The sequence below is a fragment of the Primulina tabacum genome, chromosome 17 (genome assembly GCF_025594145.1).
Source record: "Primulina tabacum isolate GXHZ01 chromosome 17, ASM2559414v2, whole genome shotgun sequence".
Classification (NCBI taxonomy): domain Eukaryota; kingdom Viridiplantae; phylum Streptophyta; class Magnoliopsida; order Lamiales; family Gesneriaceae; genus Primulina; species Primulina tabacum.
In genome coordinates, this window is record NC_134566.1 from 15031672 (window position 1) to 15048343 (window position 16672).

Below are 16672 nucleotides of genomic sequence, written 5' to 3' on the forward strand. Positions count from 1 at the left end.
ATACAATATATACCTCCAATTTTTTATCTCAAAAAGTCAAGATATCATAAATTGCAACTCGTCACAGTCAAACAAAAATTCAAACACTATAATTCACTCAATCCATCAAAACCAAAATTAGAGACAATAAATTTGAGAACAAATCACATGTACCACGAGATTTAAGGCCATAATTTGGTCATCATACCATTCACATGTAAAAGTAGTTAAATTAGCCACCTTTGAAGTAAATTATATATTTGCATTTTTTTTAAAAAAATAAAAAAAGTGGCTCTCATGTCTACTTTTATACAAAATCCATCAACTACATGTCTTATAGCACAAGGCATGCTTATTGATTTATACAACTCTTGTACAAATTCATTTCAACTTAGTACTTATCTCTTAGCTAATTGAAACTCCTAGTACACTCAATTGTAAACTACAATCCACAATACGCATAATTTTATGTCACTTATGCCAAGACTACAAACACAATCTTCAATATCTTTGTGTGAAGTCTCACTCATCTAAACTTTGAATCTCAACTCTTATATATATGTTTGTGAGGATTTAATCATTTAAAGAGTATTTATATCTCAAATGTATCCTCACACTTGTGTTTGCTCTCATTCTAACTAATTTCTTCATGTAGGCTGCTTGCTTTGAATCCCATTCAAAAACTTATATTTAATCTTCAAGAATTTTTATTTATAGCGTCCAAAAATGATGTGAACATTTGAGACAAGAATATGAGTGTTGAGAAAGTTTCTATACTGTTTCTGATATTGAAACTGTCATATTCGTGTTGCTGGCTATTTGCTGAATTTGACCGTTGCTGAATTCCGACTGCTGCTAAATTCTGGGTTCTACTGAACAATAATTACTGGTTGCAGTAGCTACTGGTTACAACTGTTATTGTTTTCCAGTAGCCATCTCTATTGGTTTGAGCTCTGCTGTATTTCGTGGTCTATTGCATTTTAGCACTCAAGATTTCAGTAGCCATGTTTATTGCTTATAACTCTTGATTGATTGCTTTCTGATCAAAGTGATGAACATGGAAGTTGTAACCTTTTTTCCTATCTTTCCATAAAGTTAAAAATCACTCAATTTAGAGCTTATACAAGAGCGTTATGCTTGAAAAACTAAGATGAGCCAGAGATTATTCACTACTGAATTTGAGTGCAAAACCAGTAACTCCCAATGCAACTTTTCGTCATCTTGGACTCTGATTCAGACCTTGACTTTTGAATATGATTTGTAGCATTTTGAGTTGGATGTTTAACAGTTTTTACGGTTGGTCATTTGAATCACCGAGCTATGAGATATCATTAACAAACTTCTATTTGCCAGATTTTCAGCTTTGCTGATTTCGGATTTGAGCGTCCAAAACTTCAAACTTGAACAAGCAACTACACACTTGAGTAAATATATTATAAATACAATAACAAGTTTTGTTATCATCAAATTCAATATTGTTAACATTCTGAAATCCAACATATATAATAATGTTAGCTTTTATATCAATATTCTTCATAGATATCGATAGATCGCTGTGATCTTAGATCAATATTTTTCAAGAATATTGATATATATTTAATTTTATATCAACAATATCTGAAGGTTACGATATAAAACAAATAAATGTATTCAATACTAATTATGAAAATGATACTCAACTATAAATTTATATCTATATACCTATAAAAGTGTGGATCTTCTACAATGTTTTCCAATTGTGCAATGTCTATAATACCCTTGTGGTCTATCTACAATGTTTTCCAATTATGCATTTTCTATAATATCCTTCGTGCAAACTTCAATCTATATAAATGACATAAATTGCTCACACATTTTCCTCATCATTATTACTAATAACTAAAACGGTTGTATGTGATATACCTATAAAAGTGTGGATCCTATAAAAGTGTGGATCTTCTACAATGTTTTCCAATTGTGCAATGTCTATAATACCCTTGTGGTCTATCTACAATGTTTTCCAATTATGCATTTTCTATAATATCCTTCATGCAAACTTCAATCTATATAAATGACATAAATTGCTCACACATTTTCCTCATCATTATTACTAATAACTAAAACGGTTGTATGTGAATAATATTCAAAAAATGACGTTATGTCCTTTCTTTGACTGCACCAATGAAAGCTCCGAAGTAGTAAAATTATCCGAGAATAAAGAGTTTAAGGAACTGAAGCAATGCAACAAAAGAAAAGCTGAGTGCACCATCCAAGACTTGGATAATTCTATTGAGAAAGTGAGGGAGACTGAGGCAGATTGTGAATTATACAATCGGGGCCATATTAGTTTAGAAGGTGTTAAAGAGCATCAGATTTTTATTTTCCTCATCATTATTACTAATAACTAAAACGGTTGTATGTGAATAATATTCAAAAAATTACGTTATGCTTTCATTCAAAAATTGTTGTTGACCTTTCATAATTGTCATTTAGAGCCTTTGTGTGACCCTTGGATTAAAGCTTTGCACACTTTAAATATTCTTTTAGCAATGCATCCATTTTTATTTTCTTATACAATTCCCTTCCTCATTTTCTCACCAGATTGGTTTGGAAGGGAAAGAATCGGGGTTATCTATAAGAAGTTCTCCACTTGGTTCTCCACTTATAAGGTAAAATCCGGCTAACATGAGTGTGGAAGATGTCATATCATTTTTACGTAGTTCAAAGTTATTGTCATGAAAATATTCATATGTTGGAATGCTAGATCTCGGATGTTGTTTTATGAAATATCTATTTGATATAATTCATATGACATAGAAATGAAAGCGAAATTTATTGGCATGCATTTTGAATTAATTGGCTCAAATCAATACATGCATTGGTTATTTGCAAAGTAATTAAGTGTTAAAAATTCTTGGTAAAATCAAAATTTTGTCTTTGGCATTCTAATTAACAACTCCCTAATTGTCTCTTCCTTGAAATAAGCCATTTGTAGGAGAATTGAGAATCCTTCTCTGCTCTTAAACTAATAATTGTCAATAACGTGCAAATTTAAATTTTAACTATCATAAAATAAAAAATAATATATTTCGGAGATATATTAACTTCACGTTTTTATAAAGAATATCAAGCCTATTTTTTAATTAAAAAAATAGAATTTAAACTCAAATAAAAAAGGTCAGCGTTGCACAGTTGCTGGGATTGTTAATTAAATAATTAATTTCAGCAGTGATTTCTTATGTGTTGTCAAACGATTTTCCTTTAAAACTACAAGTAAAAAAATCAAAATGGGTCAGAAATAAATTTCTGTGTTTTAGTTGAAACAAACATTGATTGCTCTCTCAACTTTATCTCAAGAATGGCGGTAGAAATAGGAGGTCCCAAGTCCACAATCCAACGCGCATGGTAAACTCGGAACACCTGTATATAATATTATTATTATATTTATCCATATAACATTTTACACATATTTTTAATATTCATTTCAGTGTAAAACACTTTATATATATACAGGAAAATTGTAGTTACTTGCCCACCCTGGCAGTGAACAACACATAACCTACCATTTATTACCATCATACTACATCAAGAAAAAAAAATCAGATTTTCAAGTATATATATTTATAATGTTTTTGTCCACATACATATTACCGCATAAAATTTGAAGGAATTCTTCGAAAAAATATGCATGTAACGCACGTAGTGAAATTTCTCAGATAACGCAATAATAAGTTAAAATAAAGTAAGAATAATTGGTATTTCAGTCATGATGGTAAATGCAACACGCTAACAAAAACTTTTATGGTCAACCTTTCCCCTCCCTCTTAAGACGTACCACTATAAATATGTCTAATATGGGATTTATTTTCTTATACAATTACCTTCCTCGTTTTCTCACCAGATTGGTTTGAACTAGAAAGAATCAGGGCTATCTACAAAAAGTTCTCCACTTGGTTCTCTACTTATCGGGTAAAATCTGGCTAACATGAATGTCGAAGATGTCATATCATTTTTACGTTGTTCAAAGTTATTTTCATGAAAATATTCATATGTTGGAATGCTAGATCTCGGATGTTGTTTTATGAAATATCTATTTGATATAATTCATATGAGTTCGTACTTGGTATTTTGTAAATTATTAATATTTGGTTATTGATGTCCAGTAAAATAGAAAATGCTCAAGGGAAAGAGAAGTTGCAGTTAAGGGGTATAGAAGTAATACGGTCCACTTGCGTGTGTGTCCTTACAGATTAGGTATGGTCCACATTTTTTACCCAACTACAAAAACTTTTTGGTTCCTTGAAATCTTCTACTTCATGGCAATCTGACTATGTTGCACTCCTCTTTCTCGTACTATCAATTCATGCACCTTGCACAATAATGGATAAAATACAAATTAAAGTGAAAGAAATTAAATTATTACATAAAGAATAATTGGAAAAATTGAAATCAAATAAAGGAAATAAAATCTTTCAAAAATTGAAATAAATTACAGGAAATTAAAACTTTCAGATAAAACAGAAAAAATTACGACTCATCTATTGCTTAAAATATAGAGCTAGGGTTGTTTTAGGTGTAATATTTGGAAATATTGAAATGAGATGTCACCACACTGTTGATTACTATCATCATTATATTCCTTGCCGTTGTTTATTTTATATAAATGTGTGTGTGAGTGTGTGCTCTTAAATTCTTAATATATTGTATGTTCATGACTTCTTTATGAGACTTAAATTTCAAATTAATTTTTCGCTGACATCCATCCATACCTGCATAAATATATGTGTAGCAAAATAATAATAAAGAGTCCTACAATTTTGGATGATCTTGAATATGACTTATTTTCAATTGCAGGATCATACTTATCAGTTTGTTGATGTAATGGGTAGAAAAACATCAACATCTTACTCCAAGAGGTATTTCTTATCTCTTGACTACTTAGTTCAAATCCTTACGTCATTCTATATGTATTATTCTGTTTAAATAATTTATACTTAATATGATAGAGTATATTATTGAAAGTTCTTACCTTGAATCTCCATCCATATTTTCCAAACAGTATGTTGTTTGGCGTGACGGCTGGATTAGAAACACAACAACTTCTTCACCATAAAGTGCAATATGAAGGTGAAACGTCTTTAAAAAGTTTATTTGGTTTATCGGTACAATTTATGCTTATATCCTATGATAATTGCCTAACTTCATACAATTTAAAGATGAGGTGAAAAAGAATAGCTCAGAGAGTTCACGAAAAAAATATAAGACATTCTCAGTTCAGGAGCGTCGACAATATATTGATAAAGTTTTGGATAATCGGAAGAAAAGAAAAGCTGTTGATTTCCATCCTGCCACATCTCAAAAAGCGCACAAACAAAAATGTGATGGGTTGCTCAAGGCTATACGAAGTCTAGGTATCTATCAACGTCAAATGTAAAATTGTTATCAATAATATATTAAAGATATATTTGTTATTTAACACTTATATTTTATATTTATTTATTATTGTGGTTAGATGGATCAACACATGAATCGACAATGCTTCAGCCACATGAGCTACATCCGATGCATATATGTTGTTATTGTGATGCTAAGAAATTTCAATTCGAGCCTCCAACTTTTTGTTGCGATAATGGCAAGATAAAGCTCGCAGCAACAGAAGTGCCACCTGATTTGCTCAATTTATTCATTGACTATGAATCAACAGAAGCTATGCAATTTCGGAAAAATGTGCGAGCTTACAATAGTATATTCTCATTCACTTCATTGGGTGTTAAGATTGATAAAGAACTAGCATCTTCGAGCCGTGGGGTTTACACTTTTAGAGCCTTAGGCCAAATATTTCACAACCTTCCGTCTTTAGTGCCTAATGAAGGTGGACCTTCTCATTTTCAATTATATTTCTGGGATATTGACAATGAACTACACAGTAGAATGAATATAATGGACAACTCCCAGATTAATGAAGATACTATGAAAGCCTTAATGAAAGTTATGGGAAATAACCCTTATGCGGAATTGTTGCGGAGGATAAATGATATTCCTTGTATTGACAAAATAAATCTACATATTCGTCAAAATGCGGGGCTCGATCAACGTTGTTACAATTCGCCAACAGCTGACCAAGTTGCAGCAATTTGGATTGAAGGAAACAATCCTAATATACCATATGATAGAGATATTATTATCCATGGACATAATGATGATTATCATAGAATTAAACACTATTTCGGATGTTATGATCCATTACAATATCCACTTCTTTTTCCACTTGGAGAAAATGGTTGGCACCAAAATATTCCGAAATACACGACCGGTTCAAGTGTATGTGGCAACAAACAAACTTCCACAGGAGAAACTACATTTTCGTCCATTGAAGATATACTTAACCAGGAACAACAAGGTACTTTTATTAATTTTTTTTGCGTTACTATGTGTAATCTATATTTTCTATGCTTATTGATACCATTGATATATGTTTGTGCACCAATCTATAATTAAAACTAATTAAACCAAACAAAATACTAATATGTTATTTGTGCAATTAATCATTTTCACATTTATTAATATAAATTACAAAGTATTGACGTTGAATTTGAATTAAAATGTTTACACCAACATTGCATGTGTTTCTTGCGCTAATAACCATTTGATATTAAAAATTTAATAGCTTTTTTATTCTACTGATGTTTTATTTTTTCCTTCATATTATCATAGGTATCAGTAAAGAAAGCAATAAAATGGTATCATGTTGAGAATATTATTGTTATAAGTTACAAATGAGAGATCATTTGACATCAGTTCTTCTATATGCGGGTAGATTGTTCCAACAGTACATAGTAGATATGTATATAAAGCTTGAAACGACTAGGTTGGACTATTATCGAAGAAATCAGGCTGAGATGAGAGCTGAGTTTTATCAAGGTATAGTAGACAGCATTATTAGAGGAGAAACTAGAGGCAGTGAAGTTGGCCAAAGAATTGTACTACCAGCATCTTTTATCGGAGGCCCAAGAGATATGCGACGTAGATATCTTGATGCGATGGCATTAGTGAGAACATTTGGTAAACCGGATCTCTTAATTACAATGACTTGTAATCCAGAATGGAAAGAGATAAAGGATAATCTTAAAGAAGGACAAAAAGCTCAGGACCGGCCAGACTTAACGTCAAGGGTTTTTCGAGCAAAATTACATGATTTGAAAACTCAGATAATCAAAAAAGAAATATTTGGAAAAGTCGCTGCATATGTCTATGTAATTGAGTTTCAAAAAAGGGGATTGCCTCATGTTCACATGTTGGTCATACTAAAACCTGCCTACAAAATAAATACTCCTGATCAGTTTGATTATTATGTATCTGCGGAACTTCCTAACAAAGATACACATCCTCGGCTACATGATTTGGTTGTAAAACATATGATACATGGTCCTTGTGGAGATATGAACAAAAAAAATTCTTGCATGGTTAATGGACAATGCAAAAGTCATTATCCAAGGCTATTTTGTCAAACTACAACACAAGGAAAAGATGAATATCCAATATATAGAAGAAGAAACAATGGCCAAATAATAGATGTGAGAAGAGCAAAGCTTAATACCCAATGGGTGGTTCCTCATAATTCTTATCTCCTGTTAAGGTATGATTGTCACATTAATGTGGAAGTTTGCTCTGGATTGACAGCTGTGAAATACCTATACAAATATATTTATAAAGGACATGATAAAGTGGCAGTTCATATTGCTCATGAAGATGGAGAAAACGTGATAGATGAGATTAAAAACTTCCAAGATGCAAGATGGGTGTCAGCACAAGAAGCTGTTTGGAGGATATTTGAGTTTGACCTCAATGAGATATCCCCAGCAGTGATTAATTTGCCACTGCACTTGCCAAATAAACAATGTGTCACCTTTTGGAAGAATCAAAGTCTGAGAAATGTACTACAGTGGGAGCATGTCTCAAAAACAATGCTAACAGAATTTTTTCAGATGTGCGCAACAAATGATAGAACGAAAGCTCTTTTATATAGTGAATTTCCAGAATATTATGTGTGGGATAAAAAGAACAAGTTTTGGCAACAAAGGAAAAAAGGGAAAGTCATTGGTCGTGTAAATGGAGCTAATCCCGTGGAAGGTGAAAGATATTATTTAAGATTGTTACTTAATCATGTTAGAGGTCCAACTTCATTTGACAATCTGTTAACAGTCGACGGAAATATTTGTTTTACTTTCAAAGAGGCTGCACAAAGAAGAGGTCTGCTTGAATCAGATAAAAGTATTTTTGAGTTTTTAAATGAGGCCGTTAGCTTCCAAATGCCACACGCATTACGAAGATTGTTTGCAACGATTTTGGTATATTGTGAGCCAACAGATGTCAGAAAACTATGGGAGACTTACTTTGAAGCAATGTCCGAAGACTTCAAAAAAACAATTCTATATGCAGGGGATTATTGACGGCAAAAACATTACAAAGTCTCAGTATGCTTCTAGAAAGCATGGGCAAAGATATTGGACTATATGACCTGCCAAAAGTAACAACTCCAATAGATGGACCAAGTGAAGTAATCCCTCGAGAAATTCTCGATGAGTTGGCCGTTAACATTCCAGATGAAGATTACTTAGCTCAATCCAACCTGAATACAGCACAACGAAAGGCATTCTTTACAATAATTGATTGTTTAGATGCAAACAAAAATAGATTATTCTTTGTCGATGGACCTGGAGGAACAGGGAAAACTTATTTATACCGTGCTTTATTGGCCAATGTAAGATCAAGAAAAATGATAGCACTTGCTACAGCAACTTCAGGAGTTGCAGCATCGATATTGCCGGGTGGTCGGACAGCCCATTCACGATTTAAAATTCCCATTGACTTGCATGATAAAAGTTATTGTACAAAATCGAAACAAAGCGGACTTGCAGAGTTATGTAGAAGAACACATTTAATCATATGGGATGAGGCACCGATGGCAAAACGGTTAGCAATTGAAGCAGTTGACAGAAGTTTACGAGACTTAACAGGAATCCAGAAACCGTTCGGTGGAAAAGTGGTTGTTCTTGGGGGTGATTTTATGCAAGTTCTACCGGTTGTTCCTAAAGCATCTATTCAAGAAACTATTAATGCAAGTTTGGTGAAATCGTATTTATACGAACAAATTTCTCATCTAACTCTTTCAGAAAACATGCGAGCAAGATCAGATCCTTTGTTTAGTGATTTCTTGCTACGTGTGGGCAACGGTACTGAATGTTCAGATGCGGATGGCAATATCAAAATTCCAGATGATATGATTATAAAATATGATGATGATTATGATGATGATGATTCCTCTGAACAAAAGCTTATTGATCATATTGTCCCAAATATAGAGAAAAATTTCCAGTCGGCTGATTACATGACAAATAGAGCTATACTTGCATCAAAGAATGAGTATGTTGACAAGTTGAATGATAAAATAATTCAATCATTCCCTGGTGAGACCAGAACTTTCACAAGTTTTGATGAAGCAGTTGATGACACTCAAAATTTTTATCCGTCGGAATTTCTTAACTCATTAACTCCAAATGGCATGCCTCCTCATCGTTTGGTTTTGAAAAAGAATTGTACTATTATGTTGTTGAGGAATCTCGATCCATCAGATGGATTGTGCAATGGGACGAGAATGGTATGTCGAGGATTCCAAGATAATGTCATCCACGCAGAAATCACAGTTGGCCATCATACCGGAAAACATGTTTTCATTCCGAGAATACCTTTATCTCCTGCAGAAAATGAAGGCTACCCTTTCCAATTCAGAAGAAAGCAATTTCCAATTCGATTGTGTTTCACAATGACAATTAATAAAGCGCAAGGACAAACTATACCATTCGTTGGCGTATATTTACCCCAACCTGTATTTTCACATGGACAATTGTATGTTGCACTATCTCGAGGTACTTCAATGGCAAATACAAAAGTCTTAATTAAACCAAGCACAAACACAAGCATTGGTGACACATGGACAAGAAATGTGGTGTACCATCAAGTTCTTGCTTGAGGTATTTACTTTATGTTTTTTTCAATAAAATATGCAAATCTACATTTCCTTTTTCCCGTGATGATTTCTAATATAGGGAACATTGTAGTCATTTATAACAATTTATTTGCTTACAACTTAACTGAATACCCAAATGTTTTTGCTTTTGATGTGCAGAAACAAAGGACATCTATCAAGATCATGTGTCATCGTGAACTTCAACAAACCCAAGATGGTAAAATATGAACTTATTTTGTTCTTATTTCATTTCACATATACAAAAGGAATATTTATTTCGTTTCCATCATGACTGATCAACAAATTGATTTAAAATTTTAAATATATAATATCTTCCCCAACTACAAATGATATTATTTCACTTAACTTTCAAAAAATATTATTTCCCATATGCTCAAAAATTCATTGTAAAAGCTCTAAAATTGTAAGTTATTTTCAAGTTTAAGTTTTACTTTTATTTTTGCTGAAAAATTATTTTATGCAGGGTAAATAATGATTATAATGTGTGCTTGAATTCATTCTGTTTACTTCTACTGGATTGGAGTCTTATTATTCTGCGAAACTATTTATTTAGTTTGCATTCATTGGTTATTCATTATATTTCAATCATTAATTTATTGCCTAATTTTTTTAAATGCTATTTTTCATTGCTTTTAATTTGGTTTATGAGGGCAGACTCCAAAGTCTAGGCAATACATAAAAATAATTTATCTGTATTTAATATATTTTTTTATTTTTTTATGGAACCAACGATACGTTATTTATTTTAAATGTTCAAATATATATTTTTCATTGTACGCTCATATTTAGATATCAAGCATTGTTTTCACCCGACCAAATATGAATTTATTTAGTTAATGTAATAGATTTTTTTGTAACGTGGTTTTTTTCTCCTATTTAGAATATAAAATAATATAAATCAATTACAACAATTATATATATATATATATATATATATGCATTTTAAAATAAAAAATAGCATCTTCTTTTTTTTTAAATTATACATTCATTTAAACATAATTGATCTAATTATGCATTCCCACGTAGATAATCAATTTCATATTACATTTCATCATTTATTCTCATAGGATGTTTGAGAAAATTGGGACAGATGTTTCCACAATATCGATACTCATCCACCGCTTGGTTCAAAAGAGAAGATAAGTATAAATATTTTATTTATTTTTTCCCCAACAATAAGAAATACTATTGGTCACATTTCAAATTTTCAAATTTAAAACGGCCGAATCTTCATTTTGTTATAGCTGGTTATACCTGACTTAATTGTATTTTGGAAAAAATTATATGTAATTAATGTGTTTTAAGTGAGACTACCTATATATAAAGAAAGGTTATTCTACGAATTCAAACGCTTAAAACTTTTCTTCTTCTTTGTCTTAAAATTAAACAACTTTGTTTCAATGGCTGCTTCAGAATTATCTTCTATTACTTCTCTGCAGCCAAATCAAAAGGCTACTATGCTCGTGCTTAAGGTTCTTCGACAAGGAAGCAGCCTATTTTCAAAGGCAAATTCGAAACCAATCCGGAAGATAATATTTTTGGATGAAGAGGTATTATTAATATTTTTTTATGAAAACTTCTAAATTATGTGATACTAGCACTATGTGAAGTATATTTACGTGGTTTTCCACTTCATAAACAGTTCATTGGTTTAAATTTTTTTGGTTCTTATCGTTATTCATATATTGCACGAGCTATACTAATCACGAGTCCTCATCACTATATAGATTATACTATATAAACATTGTCAGAATATTCGTTACAATTTAAAGTTCTAAAAAAATTGGAGGTGTATATTTTGTCTTCTAAATTGATTGATATCGCATTTTTTGGTTTTTTTTCCCGTTTTTCTATTCCCTTATTTGTTGCAGGGTACTATGATATATGGGATTGTTTTTGCCAATGCCATGCAATATTTCCATGAACAACTCAAGTTCAACATAAGTTACCTCATATCTAATCCAGACATAAGGGAAATTAACAATAATTTCCCGAACATCAATCCGAAAATTGAGCTGGTCCTACAAAACAATACAACAATCACAGAAACAGATAATATTATCATTTTCTCTAACTACACTTTCAGTTTTTGTGAGTTTGGGGACATTAAGCAATCTTCACAAGATGCTCAACCACTCGGTAGTTCTCAACAATTATTTGATTTGTAAATATATCATTTATTTTATTACTATAACTAATTAACATCCGTTCTTTACTAGATGTCATAGGTGTCATCATGAAAGTCAAGCAATCGATCCAGTTTCGTAGGAATGACAATAGCACAGGCTGTAGGAGAGAAGTCATATTGATGAACCTTCTGTGCGTACAACCATTTTATTACATTTCGATTCTTTTAGAAAATATGTTATATTGTCGTAATTTTTCTCAGACATGATACTGTTACAATAAATTTGTGGGACGATCTCGCCTTCAATGAAGGCCAATGGTTAGAGGAAATGGTGAATGAGAAGCCAATAATTGCTTTCTCAAATATGAAAAGACAACCTTACCAAGGTATTGTCGATTATATTATAAATGTATTGATCAATACTTAAAATACTCACTTCTCAGTTTTTTTCCACAGACACGGTTCAATTGAAATCCACTTATACTACTACAATATATCTAAACCCACCATGCACCGAATCAGAGAACTTAAATTTATGGTGAGCAAATTGAATTCTATTATTTCCCCAAGCATTAATATTTTAATTTGTACGCATGCCTATAATAATTGAAATTTAGAATGAGCCAAGTTGATAAAAGTGTTGTATAATTTAATCTATGAAAAAAAACATATTGATTGCGTCGTAACAAGTCGAAAATTCACTTTTGTTGAAATATCTTATAGTAACATTTTTTTTTTACTAATACTTCTTGTTGTTTTTGACAAACAGGCTGAACTCGGGTTTCAAAGACCACAATCTCGATAATTTGTGGCTGGCTACTAAACTGAAATGTTCTAAAGAAATCACCATCAATCAATTGCTCAATGAACGCAAAAGTTTAACCGAGGTAAGAGAAAAATTCCACAATTTTTTCCTTTTATTACGCTAATTTTTCCTCCCATTTTTCCAAAACACTAATTTTATTTGGTTTATCGATTGTATCGATCTTATGTTCTAATGAACTAGAACACATACTACTCTTTCAAAGGATATGTACTTGAAGTTGAAAACAGATTTAACCCTTGGTATGAAGCTTGTAACAATTGTTCGAGGGCTATTATTAAAACAAAAGATGCGACAACTTGTACCAAATGCGTTCATATACTTGCGGAAGTAGTGCCGAGGTATAAATCCATCATATTTGTTTTTTATACATGAAATAATAGCATACATTTATATTTTTATCATATTGTCACATGTACAGGTATCGAGTTACGATCAATGTCAAAAAAGACAATAACAATATAAAAATTACAATGTTTGAAGACGTAGCTGCTGCTTTTATTGGTTGTCCAGTGAAAGACTATATCAAGTCTGTCGCTGAGGTTAGTTTAAACCACATTACTCCAAATAACACCCAAACTTTAAAACTCTATCACTAACTTGTGTTTGGTTTTGTGTAGGATGCAAGTGCTTCGCCATATTATATGGCCCTTGAAATGCCAGAAAAGGAAGAATACAACTTTCTTTTCAAATTTACTGAAAAGACTCCGACCAATAATGCAACCTCTTCTATTGTAGTTGAAGGATTCCAAAAGCCCCTGCAAAAGCACAAATCAGAAAAAATCGAAGATGTCAATGCAAATGCTCAAATTCATATGGAAGATGATGAAAAAATTGCTACTTTTATAAAGAGAAAAAACATCAAACAGAGTTCTATGTCCAAGACACGAAGCCAACAAAACAACAAAAAATTATCTGATGATGCGAAAAGAAGTACCCACATCCTGATTGAAGATGATGACAAGCTTTCTTCCTCCATGAAGAGAAAGAGACAAGTCAAAACAAAAAATAACACACAAAATGTGGCATTTGTGAAGATCAAGCAAGAAAAAATTTGATTCCATCGTAACTTATTGCGCTATGCTTTTTTAATGTTTTTTCAATTTTTGTCTTATATTAAATTTTTCTTATTAATAAATATTTGTGTTTGCATTTTTAAATAATTATTATTTTCATTAACTGATTATATATCATCATGTTCTTTTATAGATAATTTTTAATTATATAATTTAACTTATAGTTTGCACACACAAAATTTCGACAATAATCATCGGGATATCACGTGCAACGCACGTGCTTTTTACTAGTGTACATAAAAGCAATATATTTTTAATTGAGTAGATCTCTTGTGAGACCGTCTCACGAATATTTATCTGTGAGACGGGTCAACTGTGGGGACCCGGACGCTAATTCATTTCTTAATCGTCTTTAGGAATAATTCAAACAATTATAATAAACAGGGTCTAAATTTTTTTTAAAATACATAGCGGAAACGTAATGTAATTCAATTCAAATTACATATTAAATATAACATACAAATCTTGTATTCTCTACAAGCATTCAACTAGGTTCAACTATATATCAGTGCTGAATCCTAAGTTGCTTCGAAGCCCGGATCTCCACGCTATCTAGTCCAGCCTCTTTCTCTTCTTGACCATGATCCTATCCCACCTGTTGCCATGCACACATACAAACAAGACAACAGCCGGATAACTCCGGTGAGAATTACATTCTCAGTATAAATCATGTATACATGCAATCATAAAAACAATATAAAATCATATAACAGTTATGTCTAACATGTATTCAGATCAGAATATAAATCCATATCAAGAATAAATCCTATTCTAAACATGTACCATCATCAGGAACATAATTCATCATGTACCATATTCAGGAACATAATCAACATAAATCAATATTACTGTCAATTAGACTCATGACTCCACATTTAAGACTAGACTCAATCATAGTCTAGGGATCCCGGTTTCCAGAAGTTGGCATTCCCATATCGACCAACAGTAATAGAAAAGACTCCAGTTCTATCCACGTCGATAGGGTATCGATCACCAGTAATAGAAGAAGCTCGGATTCTATCCACATCGGTATAGTATCGATCACCAGTAATAGAAGAAACTCCGATTCTATCCACATCGATATAATATCGATCATCAGTAATAGAAGAAGTTATAATTCTATCCACATCGATACGGTACCGATCACCAGTAATAGAAGAAGCTACATTTCTATCCACATCGATAGCCAAACATCCGGTGACAGACTTTGGCACTATCGCCAATACACTATCTTGTGACATCGTGCAATGTGCCCGTGACGATCCCACCACTATCAGGTACTTCTGTCACAAGATTACTCATCTAATACCTGTTGTCTATAAATCAAGAGAACAAGTACATCAATCAAAGCAATACAATAAGGTAAAGTATGTGATTTAGGGAAACTCGAGCCAAACCTTACTCGAGTTGTGCAATCCCAACTCAACATTAATTTATACCTTTATCTTCTCGCTCTGACGAAGAAGAAGTCCTGAATTCAACTCTGTCCATATCAAATCTGAAATAACAGTATCAAATAGACCGTGTCAATATACCGCTTACTTCAAAGCCTGTTCTGATCAATACACAAATCAAACATAATCTGATCAATATCGAATCAAGACACAATCTAATCCATATCGATGACATCCCGGTATAATCGAAGTCACTACTGAATCTGATCAATATCCACCCACAGATGTTTCGACGGCATACCAATACAGTCTCGATAACCCCGTAAATCCCAACATCTCAGAAATAATACCAGAACTCATAATCAATACCGGTATAACTCATAATTTCAATGATAATACAAATCTGATATCGAATCTTAATTAATCAATTCCAAAAATCATAACAATTACATAATCAGTCCGTTCTTTAATTTGACTTCGATTATACGATGTCCACTGTATCAGAAACACCATATATGATTCATATACAATTCTGACAACATCATAATTTCAAATCGTATCTAAACGTAACAAAACTTACGTCCAGTTGTAGCCTGCGTTGATAGAAACTCGGTACTGAAGTCGGATTCAAAAACAGACGGACGGATTTCTCGCAACTCAAAATCTAATATCACAATCTTGAAAATTCTCTGAAGTTTCGATTTTTCTTTCTTCTTTTATGAGAATTAACGTTTGTTACATATATATATATATATATAATATATATATATATATATATATAGCGCGACTCCAAATGGCGCATATGCGCGAGACCTACTGGTCTCAATGCTCGGCTTCGCAACTACTGGCGCATATGCGCGCCTCAATCCGGTGCATATGTGCCAAAGCTTCTGTTTCAAAACGTTGGCTACTGGACTGCTCGCGCATATGCGCGCACATAAGTCGCGCATATGCGCGAGACCTACTGTCTCGGCATTTCAATACTCGCGCATATGCGCGCCTTCCACCGCGCATGTGCGCCGAACTCTCTGGACGTTCCGCGCATGTGCGCGCATTCCGCCGCGCATGTGCGCCGAACTCTCTTCTTACACAAAATGTCAAATCTTCTTTCGGCTCTCCTGGTCTGATCCGTTTCATCCATAATCATCTCAATTAATAAATAAACCATTTCAGATTAATCTCGGATTACGGTAATAAAATCTCGGGCCTTACATCAACCCTACCGATATTCACAATAAAAATTAA

At 32.5% G+C, this 16672-nt stretch overlaps 3 protein-coding genes and 1 long non-coding RNA gene across 4 annotated transcripts; all 4 read left to right on the plus strand.

The window, feature by feature from the left end:
- The first annotated feature begins 4809 nt into the window (after positions 1–4809).
- On the plus strand, positions 4810–5515 carry LOC142530372 (uncharacterized). The gene is made up of 3 exons (XR_012816145.1): positions 4810–4874; positions 5018–5085; positions 5175–5515. It is a non-coding gene; the product is annotated as an uncharacterized LOC142530372 (long non-coding RNA).
- Positions 5516–5520: 5 nt separating this feature from the next.
- LOC142530532 (uncharacterized) lies at positions 5521–8408 on the plus strand. The gene is made up of 2 exons (XM_075636365.1): positions 5521–6358; positions 6757–8408. Exons 1-2 carry the CDS (start codon positions 5521–5523, stop codon positions 8406–8408), a joined length of 2490 nt encoding a protein of 829 aa, XP_075492480.1.
- Positions 8409–8449: 41 nt separating this feature from the next.
- Positions 8450–9988, plus strand: LOC142530533 (uncharacterized). Its single transcript, XM_075636366.1, has one exon. It carries the CDS (start codon positions 8450–8452, stop codon positions 9986–9988), a length of 1539 nt encoding a protein of 512 aa, XP_075492481.1.
- Positions 9989–11164: 1176 nt separating this feature from the next.
- LOC142531258 (replication protein A 70 kDa DNA-binding subunit B-like) lies at positions 11165–14051 on the plus strand. Its single transcript, XM_075637353.1, has 9 exons — positions 11165–11556; positions 11878–12145; positions 12226–12325; positions 12396–12520; positions 12591–12672; positions 12904–13021; positions 13141–13298; positions 13379–13499; positions 13578–14051. Exons 1-9 carry the CDS (start codon positions 11407–11409, stop codon positions 14013–14015), a joined length of 1560 nt encoding a protein of 519 aa, XP_075493468.1. The 5' UTR covers positions 11165–11406; the 3' UTR covers positions 14016–14051.
- Positions 14052–16672: the final 2621 nt, after the last annotated feature.

Coding starts and splice junctions, on each gene's coding strand:
- LOC142530532 (XM_075636365.1), top strand. CDS start 5,521: ATGCATATATGTTGTTATTGTGATGCTAAGAAATTTCAATTCGAGCCT. Junction 6,359..6,756: donor ACTTAACCAGGAACAACAAG/GTACTTTTATTA, acceptor ATTTGACATCAG/TTCTTCTATATGCGGGTAGA.
- LOC142530533 (XM_075636366.1), top strand. CDS start 8,450: ATGGGCAAAGATATTGGACTATATGACCTGCCAAAAGTAACAACTCCA.
- LOC142531258 (XM_075637353.1), top strand. CDS start 11,407: ATGGCTGCTTCAGAATTATCTTCTATTACTTCTCTGCAGCCAAATCAA. Junction 12,146..12,225: donor ACAAGATGCTCAACCACTCG/GTAGTTCTCAAC, acceptor GTTCTTTACTAG/ATGTCATAGGTGTCATCATG. Junction 12,326..12,395: donor GTCATATTGATGAACCTTCT/GTGCGTACAACC, acceptor AATTTTTCTCAG/ACATGATACTGTTACAATAA.